At 38.0% G+C, this 15,935-nt stretch overlaps 1 protein-coding gene across 6 annotated transcripts in view; it reads left to right on the top strand.

Moving 5' to 3' along the window:
• FNIP1 (folliculin interacting protein 1) overlaps positions 1-15,935 on the top strand; it is a 156,425-nt gene that overhangs the window by 46,963 nt on the left and 93,527 nt on the right. For all 6 annotated transcript variants that reach the window (XM_055299348.2, XM_055299349.1, XM_055299346.1 and 3 more), the window contains exon 2: positions 5,318-5,444. In XM_055299348.2, coding sequence (XP_055155323.1) covers positions 5,318-5,444 — 127 coding nt within the window. The remainder of the gene's footprint in view (positions 1-5,317; positions 5,445-15,935) is intronic.

Below are 15,935 nucleotides of genomic sequence, written 5' to 3'. Positions count from 1 at the left end.
ACGTTTTCTATTCAACATACACTCATGCACCAGGGAATGATGGGGCTCTGTTCTGAGGAATGCATTTTTAGGCAATTTTTTTGTTATGCAAACATCACAGTGTGCTTACACACACCTAGATGGTATAGTATACTACACACCTAGGCTGTATGATAATAGCCTATTGCTCTTGGGCTACAAACCTGTACAACATATTGCTGTGCTGCACACTGTAGGGAGTTGTAACACGATGGTAAGTATTTGTGTATCTAAACATATCCAAACAGAAAAGGTACAGCAAAAATAAGGTATAAAAGATAAAAAGTAGGCCGGGTGCAGTGGCTCACACCTGTAATCCCAGCACTTTGGGAGGCTGAGGCGGGCGGATTACCTGAGGTCAGGAGTTTGAGACCAGCCTGGCCGACATGGTGGAACCACTTGTCTACTAAAAATACAAAAATTAGCCAGGCATGATGGCACACGCCTGTAAACCCAGCAACTGGGGAGGCTGAGGCAGGAGAATCACTTGAACCCAGGAAGTGGAGGTTGCAGTGAGCTGAAATCGCACCACTGCACTCCAGCCTGGGCGACAGACTGAGACTGCATCTCAAAAAAAAAAAGATAAAAAAAAAAGATAAAAAGTGGTACACGTATATAGGGCACTTACTGTGAATGGATCATGCGAGACTGGAAGTTACTGGGTGAGTCAGTGAGTGAGTAGTCAGTGACTGTGAAAGCCTAGGACATTGTTGTACACTACTGTAGATTTTATAAATAAGCACTGTATACTTAGGCTACATTAAATTTATTAAAAATGTTTTTCTTCTATAGTAAAATTAACCTTAGCTTATTGTAACTTTTTTCCTTATTAACTTTTTAATTTTAAAATCTTTTGAACTGTTGTGTAGTAACACTTTGCTTAAGACACAAACACATTGTACAGCTGTACAAACATGTTTTCTTTATGTCCTTTTTCTATAAGCTTTTTTCAGTTAAATTTTTTTAACCTTTTTGTTAAAAACTGAGACACAAAGACACCATTAACATAGGCCTACATAGAGTCAGGATTATCAGTATCACTATCTTCCATCTCCACATCTTGTCCCACTGTAAGGTCTTTAGGGGCAATAACACACATGGAACTGTCATCTCTTATGCTAATAATGCCTTTTTCTGGAATACCTCCTGAAGGATCTGCCTGAGGCTGTTTTACAGTAAATTTTTTTATAAGGAGGGATACACTTTAAAATAATGATAAAAGTATAGTAAATTCATAAACCAGTAACATAGTCTCTTTTTTTTTGAGACGGAGTCTCACTCTGTCGCCCAGGCTGGAGTGCAGTGGTGCAATCTCGGCTCACTGCAACTTCTGCTTCCTGGGTTGAAGCGATTCTCCTGCCTCAGCCTCCGGAGTAGCTGGGACTACAGGTGCATGCCACCATGCCTGGCTAATTTTTTTTTTGTACTTTTAGTAGAGACGGAGCTTCACCATGTTAGCCAGGATGGTCTCAATCCCCTGACCTTGTGATCTGCCCACCTCGGCCTCCCAAAGTGCTGGGATTACAGGCGTGAGCCACTGCACCCAGCCAACATAGTGTTTTATTATCAAGTATTGCGTATTTTACATAATTGTATCTATAATACCTTCATATGACTGACAGTGCAGTAGGTTTGTTTACATGAGCATCACCACAGACATGTGAGTAATACTTTGTGCTACCATGTGATGACAGCTACAGTGTTACTAGGCAATAGAAGTTTTTGAACTGCATTATAATCTTATGAGACCACCATCATATATACAGTTTGTTGTTGACCAAAATGTTACATGGTGTATGAATGTATTTTATTTCCCAACAACCTCTATTCTCTTTTTTACTCTCTACTATCCCCACATCTTACCACCTTTCCCTTACTTGCCTTCACCTGCTTGACAAAGAAAATGGATCTCTTAGATATGGATTCCCTCTGCAATTTACCTTCATATCTACAAATCTTTCTGCACCCATGTATGTCTTTATCTCCTTTCTTTCCATCCTAGTGTGAGAGTTATTTTCTTTGAGCTAATGCTTTCACTTGTGCTCTATATCCTGTGCTCTACTTCCTCAGAGGCCTTGTATTTCTCCTCCGCCTCAGATTCTGTCATCAGCATATATGTAAACACGTTCAGATGTGTCATTTTTTTAATAGCAGAATATCTGTCAGTCTCACTGTACTTGAGGATTCATTTTCTTTCTCTTTTTTTCTTACCAGTTGTCTGTTTTCTCTGCTCCTATTCACTCTTCAGTCCCCTGGCATTTGACCTCTGTACTCTTTATTCCTTAGAACTGTCCTTGCTATGGTCACCAATGACTTTTGCTTCTCTAGCAGATACTTTTTAGTGACTGCCGTGGTATTTCTTTTTCTTTTCTAAAATGTTCTTTTTCATTGGTTTCCATGAGACCCCTTTCCATATTTTCATCCTTTGTCAGTCTGTTCTTTTACAGTTTCCTTTGCATAGTATGAAAGCACAATTTAGTAGAAACAGTTGAGTGTGATGCAAGTCATTGTGGTTTAAGGAGGAGTCTGTGGTTTAGCCTGGATGTCTAGGTAGGTCTTTATCATTTACTAGCACACAGACATTTGCTAAAGATTAGACAGAAGAAAATCAAAATTATATTTTCTGTCAAGACTTTGGGATGAAGATGTTTTATGTTGCCAGTTATACGTAGTTTCACATACGTTGACAGAGTTAGGGTTAAGCCTCTCTTAAGGAAGTGAAGAATTATGCCTGGTGGACAACCCACACAATGGCAGAAAATATTCACAAATTGTACATCTGACAAAAGTCTAATATACAGAATCTATAAGGAATTTAAACAATTTAACAAGCAAAAAACAACCCCAATAAAAAGTGGGCAAAAGATATGAACAGACACTTCTCAAAAGAAGACATCCAAGCAATCAACAAACGTGAAAAAATGCTCATCATCACTAATCATCAGAGAAAGACAAATCAAAACTACAATGAGACACCATCTCACATCAATCAGATTGGCTATTATTAAAAAGTCAAAAAATAACAGATGCTGGTGAGGCTGTGGAGAAAAGGGAATGCTTACACACCATTGATGGGAATGTAAAGTAGTTTAGCCACTGTGGAAAGCAGTTTGAAGATTTGTGAAAGAACTTTGAAAGAGAACTACCATTTGACTCAGCGATCTCATTACTGGGTATATATCCAAAAGAAAACAAATCTGCCAAAAAGACACATGCAGTTGTATGTTCATTGCAGCATTGTTCACAATAGCAAAGACATGGAATCAACCTAGGGGCCCATCAGCGGTGAATTGGATAGAGAAAACGTGGTATGTATGTACTATGGAATACTACGCAGCCATAAAAAAAATGAAATCCTGTCCTTTGCAGCAACATGGAGGCAGCTGGAGGCCATTATCTTGAGTGAATTAATGCAGGAACACAAAATTAAATACCTCATGTTCTCAGTTATAAGTGGGAGCTAAACACTGGATATTCATGGACATAAGGATGGCAATAATAGACACTGAGGACTAGTAGAGCAAGGCAGGAGGGAGAGGGGCAAGAGTTGAAAAACTTAATAGTTGGGTTCTATGCTCACACTCTGGGTGACAGCATCAGTTGTACCCCACACCTCAGCATCATGAGATATATGCATGTAACTTGCACATGTACCCCCTGAATTTAAAAGTTTAAATTATAAAAAATAAATAGCCCGTTGTAACTAATGAGAAACAGCTCCTGGCATGTCAGTTCTCCCATTTCTTAGCAGCTGTCCTGTCATTTGTATTGTGTTCAGTTTACCAGATATTTGTCATTCGGTTTGTTTTCTCTTTTCCTTCTTCTCTACCTCACCCACCCCATTAATCTTTTAAATTGTGGAATGTAATGGATATATAAAAGTACATAAAACAAATGTGATGTGCTGTTTAAATACATATGGTAAAGTAAAGATCCATGTCAGCACTATCTGGTCAAAACAGGGAACATAGTCATCGCGCTAGTTCACTTGTTATGTCCCTTTTCTGGTTACACTTTTTCCTTCACCTTACTCCTAGAAGTAATTACTCTCCAAACTGTGGAGGTCATTACTTACATTGTTTTCTTTATATTTTGAAAACTAAGTATGAACCCCTAGACAAACGTTGCACATTTTTAACCTCTATATTTTAAAGTGGAAAAATACAGTAGCTATCTGTGTGTGTGTGAGTCATTCTCTGACTTCTTTTGCTTTTGGTGTCTCCATTTTTGCCTATAGCTGAAATTCATTCATGGTGATAAATTTTTCTGGAGTGGAATTGCCTGGATCAACTTCATTTTTACTGGGATTTGTTTTAGTGTATGTGTATGTGTATATATACACTCACATATATATACACACACTAAATTTATATATATATATATAAATTTTTTAAAAAACTGTTTTCTAAAGAGATTGTGCCAATTTATTTATTTTTTGTTTTTATTTTTTGAGACAGGGTCTCGTTCTGTCACCCAGGGTGGAGTACAGAGGCACGATCACAGCTTGCTATAGCCCTGACCTTCCAGGCTCGAGCGATCCTCCCACTGCAACCTCCTAAGTAGCTAGGACTACAGATGCATGCTGCCATGCCCGGCTAATTTTTTTAACTTTTTGTAGAGACAGGGTCTCATTATGTTGTCCAGGTTGCTCTTGAACTCCTGGGCTCAAGTGATCCTCCTACCTTGGACTCCCAAAGTCCTGGGATTACAGGTGTGAGCCACCACACCCAGGAGTTGCTCCAGTTTGTATTCATACCAGCCACCACACCCAGGAGTTGCTCCAGTTTGTATTCATACCAAGAATTTTCACTGTACTTGATTGCTCTCCACTTTTTTTTCTTTTGCTTGTTTCTTGTCTTGTAAGTCCTTTGCTATTATTTAAACTGAAAACCATTTCATTTTTCACATTTCCATACTGGAGAAATAGTAACAAAACTACTTAAAAATATGGGTTAACTTTATTATGTCATCTTGGTCCATGACATGAAATCAGTGCATATTTTCATTATGTTAAATATACTTATGTATATTTATTAAGTTAATGCTTTCAAAAATCATATGAGATAACTATATTTTACATGTACTGATAGTTACCACTATTATTTTTAAATAAAAATAATTTTGTTTTGCCTTTATTTTTACTTTAAAGTTTTCAACCATGAACTGGTGGTATTTTATATAAAGATCTATATATTATTTAACAATAAGATAATTTTGGGCTTTATTATATAGGTTTATTTCCAATGTATATGGAATATTTATTAATGTAACTCTAATGGATCTTTACTTTTCTTTCAAGTTGGTCTTTACCAGAGTTTGATCCAAGCCAGATTCGACTGATTGTATATCAAGACTGTGAAAGACGAGGGAGAAATGTTTTGTTTGACTCCAGTGTTAAGAGAAAGAATGAGGACATATCAGTATCGGTGAGCATCACTATTGATTTAGTTGACTTTCAATGTTGAATATTTTGATAATTCCAGTATTATCAAACTGGATAATTGGGGCTGAGGGAGAAGGAAATGACTGGATGTTGGGGCTGAGGAAGAAGGAAATGTTTGGTGAATCTAACATTTTGGTTTGAATAGCTGAGGGAGTGGTTTGATGCTTAAGAGCCATAGAATTGGAGATGGTCGAGCAGACAGTTGAAATCCAAGGCCAACTACAAATGTGATAAGCATGTCTTCTTTGTGTTTAGGCTGCTAACAACAATAGCTCAGCAGAGCTTGGCTGAGGCTGATTTTTTTTTAATTATCTCTTGATTATTTTTGATTACTTTTTCAGTAAATATTTATTGAAGTTTTTTTTTTTGTATTTGATAGTATCCTATTGAATTTCAACATATGACCTCTCCTTTACTCTTAATTTTGATTAATGCTATTCATTATGTGTTTGTTCAGCTTTTCTTTTTTATGTTGAACAGCCCTGTAAGAATCTGCTCATGCTGTTTTTTGAACTCTCCCTGCATACCTTTTCTGGGATGATGCTTCATTAGTCTCATTAATTTCTCTCCTGCTGATGTATTCCTTCTTCCCTCAGCTTTTCTCTTTGCTTGGAAACATTCACAAAGCCTCTAAAACAATTATTCTTTACTTTTTCCTTCAGGTTTGTGTTTGTCTAGTTCAGGCTACTATAACAAAATACTGTAGACTGGGTGCCTTAAACAAGAAACTTTTGTTTCTCCCAGCATATTTGGGTTTTTTGTGAGGGCTCTCTTCTGGGTTGCAGACTGCTGACTTCTCACTCTACCCTTACATGGTGGAAAGAAGGCAAGAGAACTCTTCACAGTCCTTTTTATAAGGACACCAACCCTATTCATGAGGACTTCATTCTTATGACCTAATCACCTCCCAAAGTCCTCACCTCCTAATATCGTATAGTGGGTTAGGACGACATATGAATTTTGAGGAGACACAAGCATTCAGTCCATAACAGTGTCCTTCTCTCTCTTTTCCCATCCCTGGCCTCTTTGTCTCTCTCAGTCATCTTTTTTGGTGTCCGTTGGTGTCTCTCATTTTCCCTTTGTCTCTCTATCACTCAGGCTCTCTAGAGTGTCTCTTCTCAGTCTCTCTGTCTGTTGGTCTCTCGTTGGTCTTCTCTGCCTCTTGGTGTCTCAGTAGTAATATATTGACTCTCCTCTCAAACTATCCAGTTATTACTCAACTTTCTGAAATTTGCCTATAAACCTCTTTTTATTATAAAACTTTTCTAGAAACTCATCAGTGTCTAGAAATCAAACATTGTTGACTACTTCCAGTCTCATTTATTTTATTATGCCTTTTTCCTATATTCTATCTCCCTTAATTGAACATTCGTCCTCCTTCAGGGTTTATCACAACTTTATGAATCCTTTCGGATTTTCTCCAGGTAGATTTATTTTCTCCTCCATAAGAATTCTCATAGTTCTTTGCTCATATTCTTAGCCTTCTGTATCATAGCTGTATTTGTATGTGTATTTGTTACTAGACTGGGAAAAAAAATCTTAAAGTAAAAAATCGTCCTGTTACTGACCTTTATTTCCTATACTGCACATTGCCTTACATGTGGTAAGTACTCAGGACATATTTTGATCAATTGTAATTACTGTTAGGAAGTTTATTTTCAAAATCCTGTAAATACTCTCCTGAAGATTTTATGTCTTCCTTTTGAACACTACTGTACATACTGAAATACTCATTGTTTGTCCTGGGTTCTATATACGGAAAGAAGGATATTGTGCTGTAAATTTTTTTTAACTTTCTATATTATAATTTGGGATCATACATAATAATGACATTATGTTTAAGCATTAGCAGTTTGCTGGGTGAAAGTAAATTATTCAGCTTTGCTGTATTTGTACAATATTCTATTTTGCTATGGTAAATGTTGAAGTAACTTCTCATGTTCTCTCTTAGTTTTAAAACACTTTTCTTAGTTTAAAACAATTTACAAGGGAGAATAAGGACTATAAATATTATTTTGACCATTCAGTATACCAAAGCTTTTTCTTTTTTGAGACAGGGTTTTTTGTTGTTGTTTGTTCGTTTTCTTGAGACAGGGTCTCGCTGTCTCGCCCAGGCTGGAGTGCAGTGGCACAATCTCAGCTCACTGAAACCTCTGCCTCCCAGGCTCAAGCAATTCTCGTGCCTCAGCCTTGCGAGTAGCTGGGATTACAGGTGTGCACCACCATGCCTGGGTAATTTTTATATTTTTAGTAGAAATGGGCTTTCGCCATGTTGGCCAGACTGGTCTCGAACTTCTGGGCTCAAGCGATCCGCCCCCTTTGGCCTCATAAAGTGCTGGGATTACCAGCATGAACCACTTTGCCCAGCCTATTTACTAAAACTTTAATTGAAAACATTTTTTTTAAAAAAATTAGAACATAATGTCACCATGAGTTATAAACAGAAAGTCAAGCTTTAGAATGTGAGGCTTGCAAAATTGTTTTACTCTGTTCCCTTTATCAAAAAAGAAATTAAAACATTTTCTCATTTGGAAACAGCATCCGTCCGTCCTGCTATGTTGCCCAGGCTGGACTTGAATTCCTGGGATCAAGCAGTCCTCCCTCTTCAGGCTACTTGGGACAGTTTGTTATCAGCCTGAATCAGAATTTTTGAAAAATGTCATTTGCAAATTGCCAAGTAGGAGTAGAAGATAGTAATATTTGGGCTCACCCAATATGTTTGAGTGTATTTAATTAAATCAAAATCCTGTTGATTGTTTACTTTGAAGCTATTTCAGCATTAAAAAATAGTCATTGTAAAAATACTTATTGAAGTCCTTTTAAATGTGTAAGACACATGGCAGTTTTCCTTGTAAAGATTATAGATGATATAATTCACTTTGAGTACCTTTTATCTGGAGTGTGAGAGAAGGCAATATTTCACAGTGGAATATTGATCCATTTCTGCGTTTGGTTGAACCAAAGAATTGTCAATGAAGAATATAACAGCAGTTTACTAACATAAGCAGATCATTTTTGTATTTCCATGCAAAGCAAACATTGTGTATGTAGAGTATATTTAATGGGTTTTGGGAGAAAATTAGGAAGCTATGTATTTTATTACGTTTTAAATTCTATACAAAGTGAACTACATAAATGCTTTGATTATGTTTCAGAAACCAAAGTACTTTGCATGCTCAAATAGCATCTTATATTAGTTGAAATAAAATTGTTAATCAGTGTATAGCTTTCTCAGAACTCATTCTTTCAGATCTGTTATATTTTATGAAAAATAACTGTTGAACTATAAAACCCAATTAAAGTGAATACGTGTAGTGATCTTAAAGAAGTGTTACCAGAAAGGGGTCCAGATCCAGACCCCAAGAGAGGGTTCTTGGATCTTGAGCAAGAAAGAATTCAGGGCGAATCCGTAAAGTGAAAGCAAGTTTATTAAGAAAGTAAAGGAATAAAGAATGGCAGCTCCATAGGCAGACCAGCCTCGAGGCTTGCTGGTTGTGGGTTTTTATGGTTATTTCTTGATTGTATGCTAAACAAGGGGTGGATTATTCGTGCCTCCCATTTTTTACACCATATACTGTAATTTATTGACGTTGCCAATGGCATTTGTAAACTGTCATGGAGCTGGTGGGAGTGTAGTAGTGAGGATGACCAGAGGTCACTCTCGTCGCCATCTTGGTTTTGGTGCATTTTAGCCAGCTTCTTTACTGCAGCCTTTTTCTTTTATGACCTATGTCTTGTGCCAACCTCCTATCTCCTCCTGTGACTTAGAATGCTTTAACCATCTGGGAATGCAACCCAGTCAGTCTGAGCCTTATTTTAACCAGCCCCTATTCAAGAGGGAGTTGCTCTGGGTCAACACTTCTGACAGAAGAACCTTCCCATGGTAGAAAAAAAAATTGAGATGTGGTTTCAGTATGAACATTAACATAGCCAAATGGATCCATTGTGATTTTATCACACTATTATCCTTATCCTAGACGTTGTTTTTATGTCAGCAACAGTGCAGTGCCATTTCATGAGTTCCCAGTTAAGTTATATGACCATTCACGTGTATCAGCGTTCACTGACGTAAACAAGGATAAAGTTGTACATCAGTAAATTCAGATAACTTTGGAAAGATGATTACAGATTTTAAGATATGAGAAACACTCTGAAGCATCATACAGTGCTAATTGAATAGTTGAGTCTTACTTATGATATCAAATTTGCACATAAGATTTGGTTAGATAATTGTATTTAAGTTAATATACAGAAATCAGTAAGCTCAATATATGCAAATAGCTTCCAGTTTGAACACAGAAAAGTGAAACATTCATTTAAAATAGAAATTAAAATAACAAAGTTGCCTATGCATAAACTTAACAAAATCTGTAAGTTTAGAACTTTAAAAGTCTTCTTAAGGGATGTAAAAATGTACCTTAACAAATGGAAAGGCAAAACGTTCTGTGGCAGTAGTCAGTGTTATAAAGTTGTCCAAAGTGCTTTGTAAAATAATGTTATCACAGAAACAATGTTATCCTTATTTTTGTGTGTTTGGGGTGGGGGTAGTGTCTGGAACTAAATAGTGGATTCTAAAGTTCAAACGGAAAAAAATTAACAATGAGTGGTTGGAAAACTCTGAAAAAGAAGGGCAGTGAGGATGAGCCAGTCCTATCACATTTGAAAATATACTGCACAGTCTCAGTATCTAAAACAGTGTTTTTTTTGAGACGGAGTCTCCTCTGTCATCCAGGCTGGAGTGCAGCGGCGCAATCTCGGCTCACTGCAGGCTCCGCCTCCCAGGTTCATGCCATTCTCCTGCCTCAGCCTTCCGAATAGCTGGGACTACAGGCGCCCGCCACCACGCTCGGCTAATTTTTTGTATTTTTACTAGAGACGGGGTTTCACTGTGTTAGCCAGGGTGGTCTTGATCTCCTGACCTCGTGATCCACCCACCTCGGCCTCCCAAAGTGCTGGGATTACAGGTGTGAGCCACTGTGCCCAGCCAAACAGTGTGTTATTGACACATAAATAGGCAATAGACTAATGGAACAAAATAGAGGATCAGAAATACATCCAAATACATGCAGGAATTTTGGTATATGATTAAGGCACCAATCTTAAATGGTGTTGAGACAATTAGATAGCTATGTGGAAGAAAGATTAATTTAGACTCATACTGTTACTACTTACTATTATTATTATTTTAGAGATGGGGTCTTGCTGTTTTATCCAGGCTGGTCTCAAACTCTTGGGCTCAAGCATGAGTCACCGTGCCCAGCCTTAATTTGGATTCATATCTTACAGTGTACATCAGGATGAAACCAAGTATATCAAACATTTAAATATAAAAATATAAAGCTATAACATTACAAAAGAAAAAATAAGGGAGTTCCTACATATCTGTGGAGTGGAAAAGGTATTTCTAGGCTGGGTGCAGTGGCTCACGCCTGTAAACCCAGCACTTTGGGAGGCCAAGATGGGTGAATCACTTGAGGCCAGGTGTTTGAGACCAGTCTGGCCAACATAGGAAGACCCCGTCTCTACGGAAAACATAAAAATTAGCTGGGTGTTGTGCTGAGTGTCTGTAGTCCCAGCTACTGGGAGACTGAGGCGGAAGAATCACTTGAGCCCAGGAAGTGGAGGTTGCAATGAGCCAGGATCACGCCACTGCACTCTAGCCTAAGTGACGAAGCAAGACCCTCTCCCCACCGGCCAAAAAAAAAAAAAAAAGGCTAGATGCAGTGGCTTATGCCTGTAATCCCACATTTTAGGAGGCTGAAAGGCTGAGGAGGGTGGATCACATGAGGTCAGGAGTTCAAGACCAGCCTGGCCAACATGGTGAAACCCCGTCTCTACTAAAAAAAAAGTACAAAAATTAGCCAGATGTGGTGACACACGCCTGTAGTTTCATCTACTAGGGAGGCTGAGACACGAGAATTGCTTGATCCCAGGAGGCGGCAGCTACAGTGAGCCAAGATTGCAGTCATGCCAGTGCACTCCAGCCTGGGCAACAGAGTGAGACTCTGTCTCAAGCAAAGATATTTCTAGCTATGAGTTAAAATTCAGAAGCCATAAAGTAAAAGATTGACAAATTTGACAGCCATTTTTTTAAACTTGCATGATAAACAGAAAACAACACCAAAAGACAAATGGCAACCTGAGAAAACACTTTGGCAATTTAAAATGCCAAGTGTTAATATAAAGAGTTCTTAGAAGTCAAGAACCACTCAGTAGATAATTGAGTGAAGGACAAAAGCAGAGCATTGATATACAAATTGCTTTGACATGTTTAATAAAATCATACATTTATAAGATCCTCTCCCTTATCCATAATTAAGAAAATGAAAATCAAAACTATACTGAAGCTGGGCGTGGTGACACATGCCTGTAGTCTCAGCTACTCAGGAGGCTGAGGTGGGAGGATCGCTTGAGCTCAGGAATTTGAGGCCAGCCTGGGCAATATGGTGAGAACTCATCTCTTAAACAGCAAAAAAAACCTCTACTGAGATTTCAGGTCTTTCCTTTTCTAATGACAAAAACTAATGCCTGCTGATCTGAGGTGGAACAGTTTCATCCTGAAACCATACCCCCACTACCCTGCCCCAATCTGCGGAAAAATTGTCTTGCACGAAACTGGTGCCTGGTGCCAAAAAGATTGGCAACCGCTGTTAAGCACTAGAGAATACAGGTGAATAAAAAAAGACATAGTCCTTTTCCTCATGGAACTAACAATCTAACAGGAGAAAGAGGCATTTAACAGATAATTACACAAATATGTTTAATGAAATGTGTATTTCAGGTATGTCTAATAAAAGTAATAATGATAGCAGCAGCTAACTCACGTTAGCACTTACTGCCTTTAAATGTAAAGAGTAAATATGGGTAAAACAGAAGAGTACTACCATTATTATTCCAATTTATAGATGAAGAGGCTAAAGGATGACAAAGTTTAAGTGAATTGCAATGAAAGGACTTCATTTAGTCTAGGGAGATCAAGAAAGTGATATTTTAAGCTTAGACCATGGGGGGAAAAATGCGTAAGACTTAAGGTGAAAGAGGAAGTACTTGGGAGAGCTGGAAAGACATTCCAGGCTGAGGTAACCGTGTATGTCCAATCTCTGAAACAAGGCAGTTTGCTAGAGGAAGAAAAGGGACATACTTCAGTTCCAGGACTAAAGCATAAAAACATGCCTAAAAGTGTGTACAAAAGAATGCACATACACACGCATACTGTTCTCTCATCAGCTCCTCAGCTGTTGTTTCTCTACTCCTTCCCATCTTGAAGTCGTGGCTTTTCTGAAACCAAACATCAACAAGTACAGTGGCAGATGGTCCTGTAATGAGGGGACAAGGCGCAGTCAACAACAATCCCTCATGTAAGCACAGGACTTCTATAAGCAGGAATTGTAGGAAAAAGGGTTCAATTTCTTATTATTTTACTTAGTTATCTCAGAGAAGTGATGCCGTACTTTATATCTAGCGCACAAAAACAAATACCTTCAAATTATGCAAAAAAAGTTATAAACGTTACTGAAAAATACAGCAGACTTTCTATAACTAGGTTATAATTTTTATTAACTTTTTGAAACAATCACAAATAAGTTGCAAGTTCAATACAAAGAACTTTTGCTTTTCTGAACCGAATGAGAGTAAACTACCTACTTGATATCCCATCAACTTTGAATACTTCAATTTGTATTTCCTAAAAACATGAACATTCTTCTACATAACCACAATACAGCAAAAATTCAGGAAATCATTGATAATCCTGGGATCCCATTAAAACTTGGCAAGTTGTCAAAATAACATCCTACAGAACAAAAGGATCCATCTAAGAATCTTGCATTGCATTTATTTGTTGTATCTCTTTAGAGATCTCTCGCATGCACAGTTCACAATAGGATTCAAACTCCTATGAGGATCTAATGCTGAGGCTGATGTGACAGGAGGTGGAGTGCAGGCGGTAATGGTCACTTGCCCACTGCCCACCTGGCCACTGCTCACCTCCTGCCGTGTGGTCTGGTTCCTAGCAGGCTATGGACTGGTACTGGTCTGCAGCCACCCTCTGGCTTAGAACGCGTACTACTTAAATACTTCTGTTGACTGATGAAATGGTGGATTGTGATAGTGGATAAGTCAAGCCAACTGGATTTTGCCTATAAGTAGCTAACAGATTTACTAGCTCTTGTAACCTTGGTGAAGTTATTTAACCTGTTTGAGCTTCACGTTTCTCATCTGTAAAATAGCATTAATAATATCTACCATGCTTAGTATTAGAGAAAATGTACATTAAGACCTGGCATTTTGTTGATGATCCATAAGTAATAAGGTTATTAAGATGTGGCAAAGGATGCCAATAGTAAAAATACCCATATTTTTATCAAGTGTTGAAACATACATGGAAATATCTAGTGAAGTCCCTGACTTCAGTTATGTTAGCCCCTCATTTTAACTGTTTTCTAAGAACAGTTATAACTAGGTTGAATGCAGTGGCTCACACCTGTAATCCCAGCCAAGGATTACTTTGGGAGGCCAAGGTGGGAGGACACTTTAGCCCAGGAGTTTGACACCAGCCTGGGCAACATAATGAGACCTCATCTCTACAAAAAGTAAAATTAGCTGGATGTGGTGCCATACGCCTGTAGTCCCAGCTCTGTGGAGATAGCTAGGATATTATAACTATTATATATAATATGTATTATATATGTGTGTATATAAAATACACACACACACACACACACACACACACATTCCCTTAAGTGTTGTTAGGTAGGGTTTTTCTTCCCATTAAACAAATAACAAATTAAGATTTAAAGAGGTCAATTAACTTGCTCAAGGATCCAGGTTTTGAACTCATATCTAGTTCTTTTATTTATATATATATATATTTTATTATACTTTAAGTTCTAGGGTACATGTGCACAATGTGCAGGTTTGTTACATATGTATACATGTGCCATGCTGATGTGCTACACCCATTAACTTGTCATTTACATTAGGTATATCTCCTAATGCTATCCCTCCCCCCTCCCCCCACCCCACAACAGGCCCTGGTGTGTGATGTTCCCCTTCCTGTGTCCAAGTGATTCTCATTGTTCAATTCCTACATGTGGTGTTTGGTTTTTTGTCCTTGTGATAGTTTGCTGAGAATGATGGTTTCCAGCTTCATCCATGTCCCTACAAAGGACATGAACTCATCCTTTTTTATAGCTGCATAGTATTCCATGGTATATGTGTGCCACATTTTCTTAATCCACTCTATCATTATTGGACATTTGGGTTGGTTCCAAGTCTTTGCTATTGTGAGTAGTGCTGCAATAAACATACCTGTGCATGTGTCTTTATAGCAGCATGATTTATATTTCTTTGGGCATATATCCAGTAATGGGATAGCTGGGTCAAATGGTATCTCTAGTTCTAGATCCCTGAGGAGTCGCCACACTGATTTCCACAATGGTTGAACTAGTTTACAGTCCTACCAACAGTGTAAAAGCATTCCTATTTCTCCACATCCTCTCCAGCATCTGTTGTTTCCTGACTTTTTAATGATGGCCATTCTAACTGGTGTGAGATAGTATCTCATTGTGGTTTTGATTTGCATTTCTCTGATGGCCAGTGATGATGAGCATTTTTTCTTGTGTCTTTTGGCTGCATAAATGTCTTCTTTTGAGAAGTGTCTGTTCATATCCTTCGCCCACTTTTTGATGGGGTTGTTTGTTTATTTCTTGTAAATTTGTTTGAGTTCATTGTAGATTCTGGATATTAGCCCTTTGTCAGATGAGTAGATTGCAAAAATGTTCTCCCATTCTGTAGGTTGCCTGTTCACTCTGATGGTCATTTCTTTTGCTGTGCAGAAGCTCCTTAGTTTAATTAGATTCCATTTGTCAATTTTGGCTTTTGTTGCCATTGCTTTTGGTGATTTAGACATGATTAAAAGAACTAGAGAAGCAAGAGCAAACACATTCAAAAGCCAGCAGAAGGCAAGAAATAACTAAGATCAGAGCAGAACTGAAGGAGATAGAGACACAAAAAACCCTTCAAAAAATCAATGAATCCAGGAGCTGGTTTTTGGAAAAGATCAACAAAATTGATGGACTGCTAGCAAGAATAATAAAGAAGAAAAGAGAGAAGAATCAAATAGACGTAATAAAAAATGATAAAGGGGATATCACCACCGATCCCACAGTAATACAGACTACCATCAGAGAATACTATAAACACCTCTACGCAAATAAACTAGAAAATCTAGAAGAAATGGATAAATTCCTCAACACATACACCCTCCCAAGACTAAACCAGGAAGAAGTTGAATCTCTGAATAGACCAGTAACAGGCTCTGAAATTGAGGCAATAATTAATAGCTTACCAACCAAAAAAAGTCCAGGACCAGACTGATTCACAGCCGAATTCTACCAGAGGTACAAGGAGGATCTGGTACCATTCCTTCTGAAACTATTCCAATCAATAGAAAAAGAGGGAATCCTCCCTAACT

Source organism: Symphalangus syndactylus, chromosome 11 (assembly GCF_028878055.3).
Source record: "Symphalangus syndactylus isolate Jambi chromosome 11, NHGRI_mSymSyn1-v2.1_pri, whole genome shotgun sequence".
In the NCBI taxonomy this organism is placed as follows: domain Eukaryota; kingdom Metazoa; phylum Chordata; class Mammalia; order Primates; family Hylobatidae; genus Symphalangus; species Symphalangus syndactylus.
Note: the sequence above shows the minus strand (reverse complement) of the source record. Positions and strands in the feature narration are given on the sequence as shown.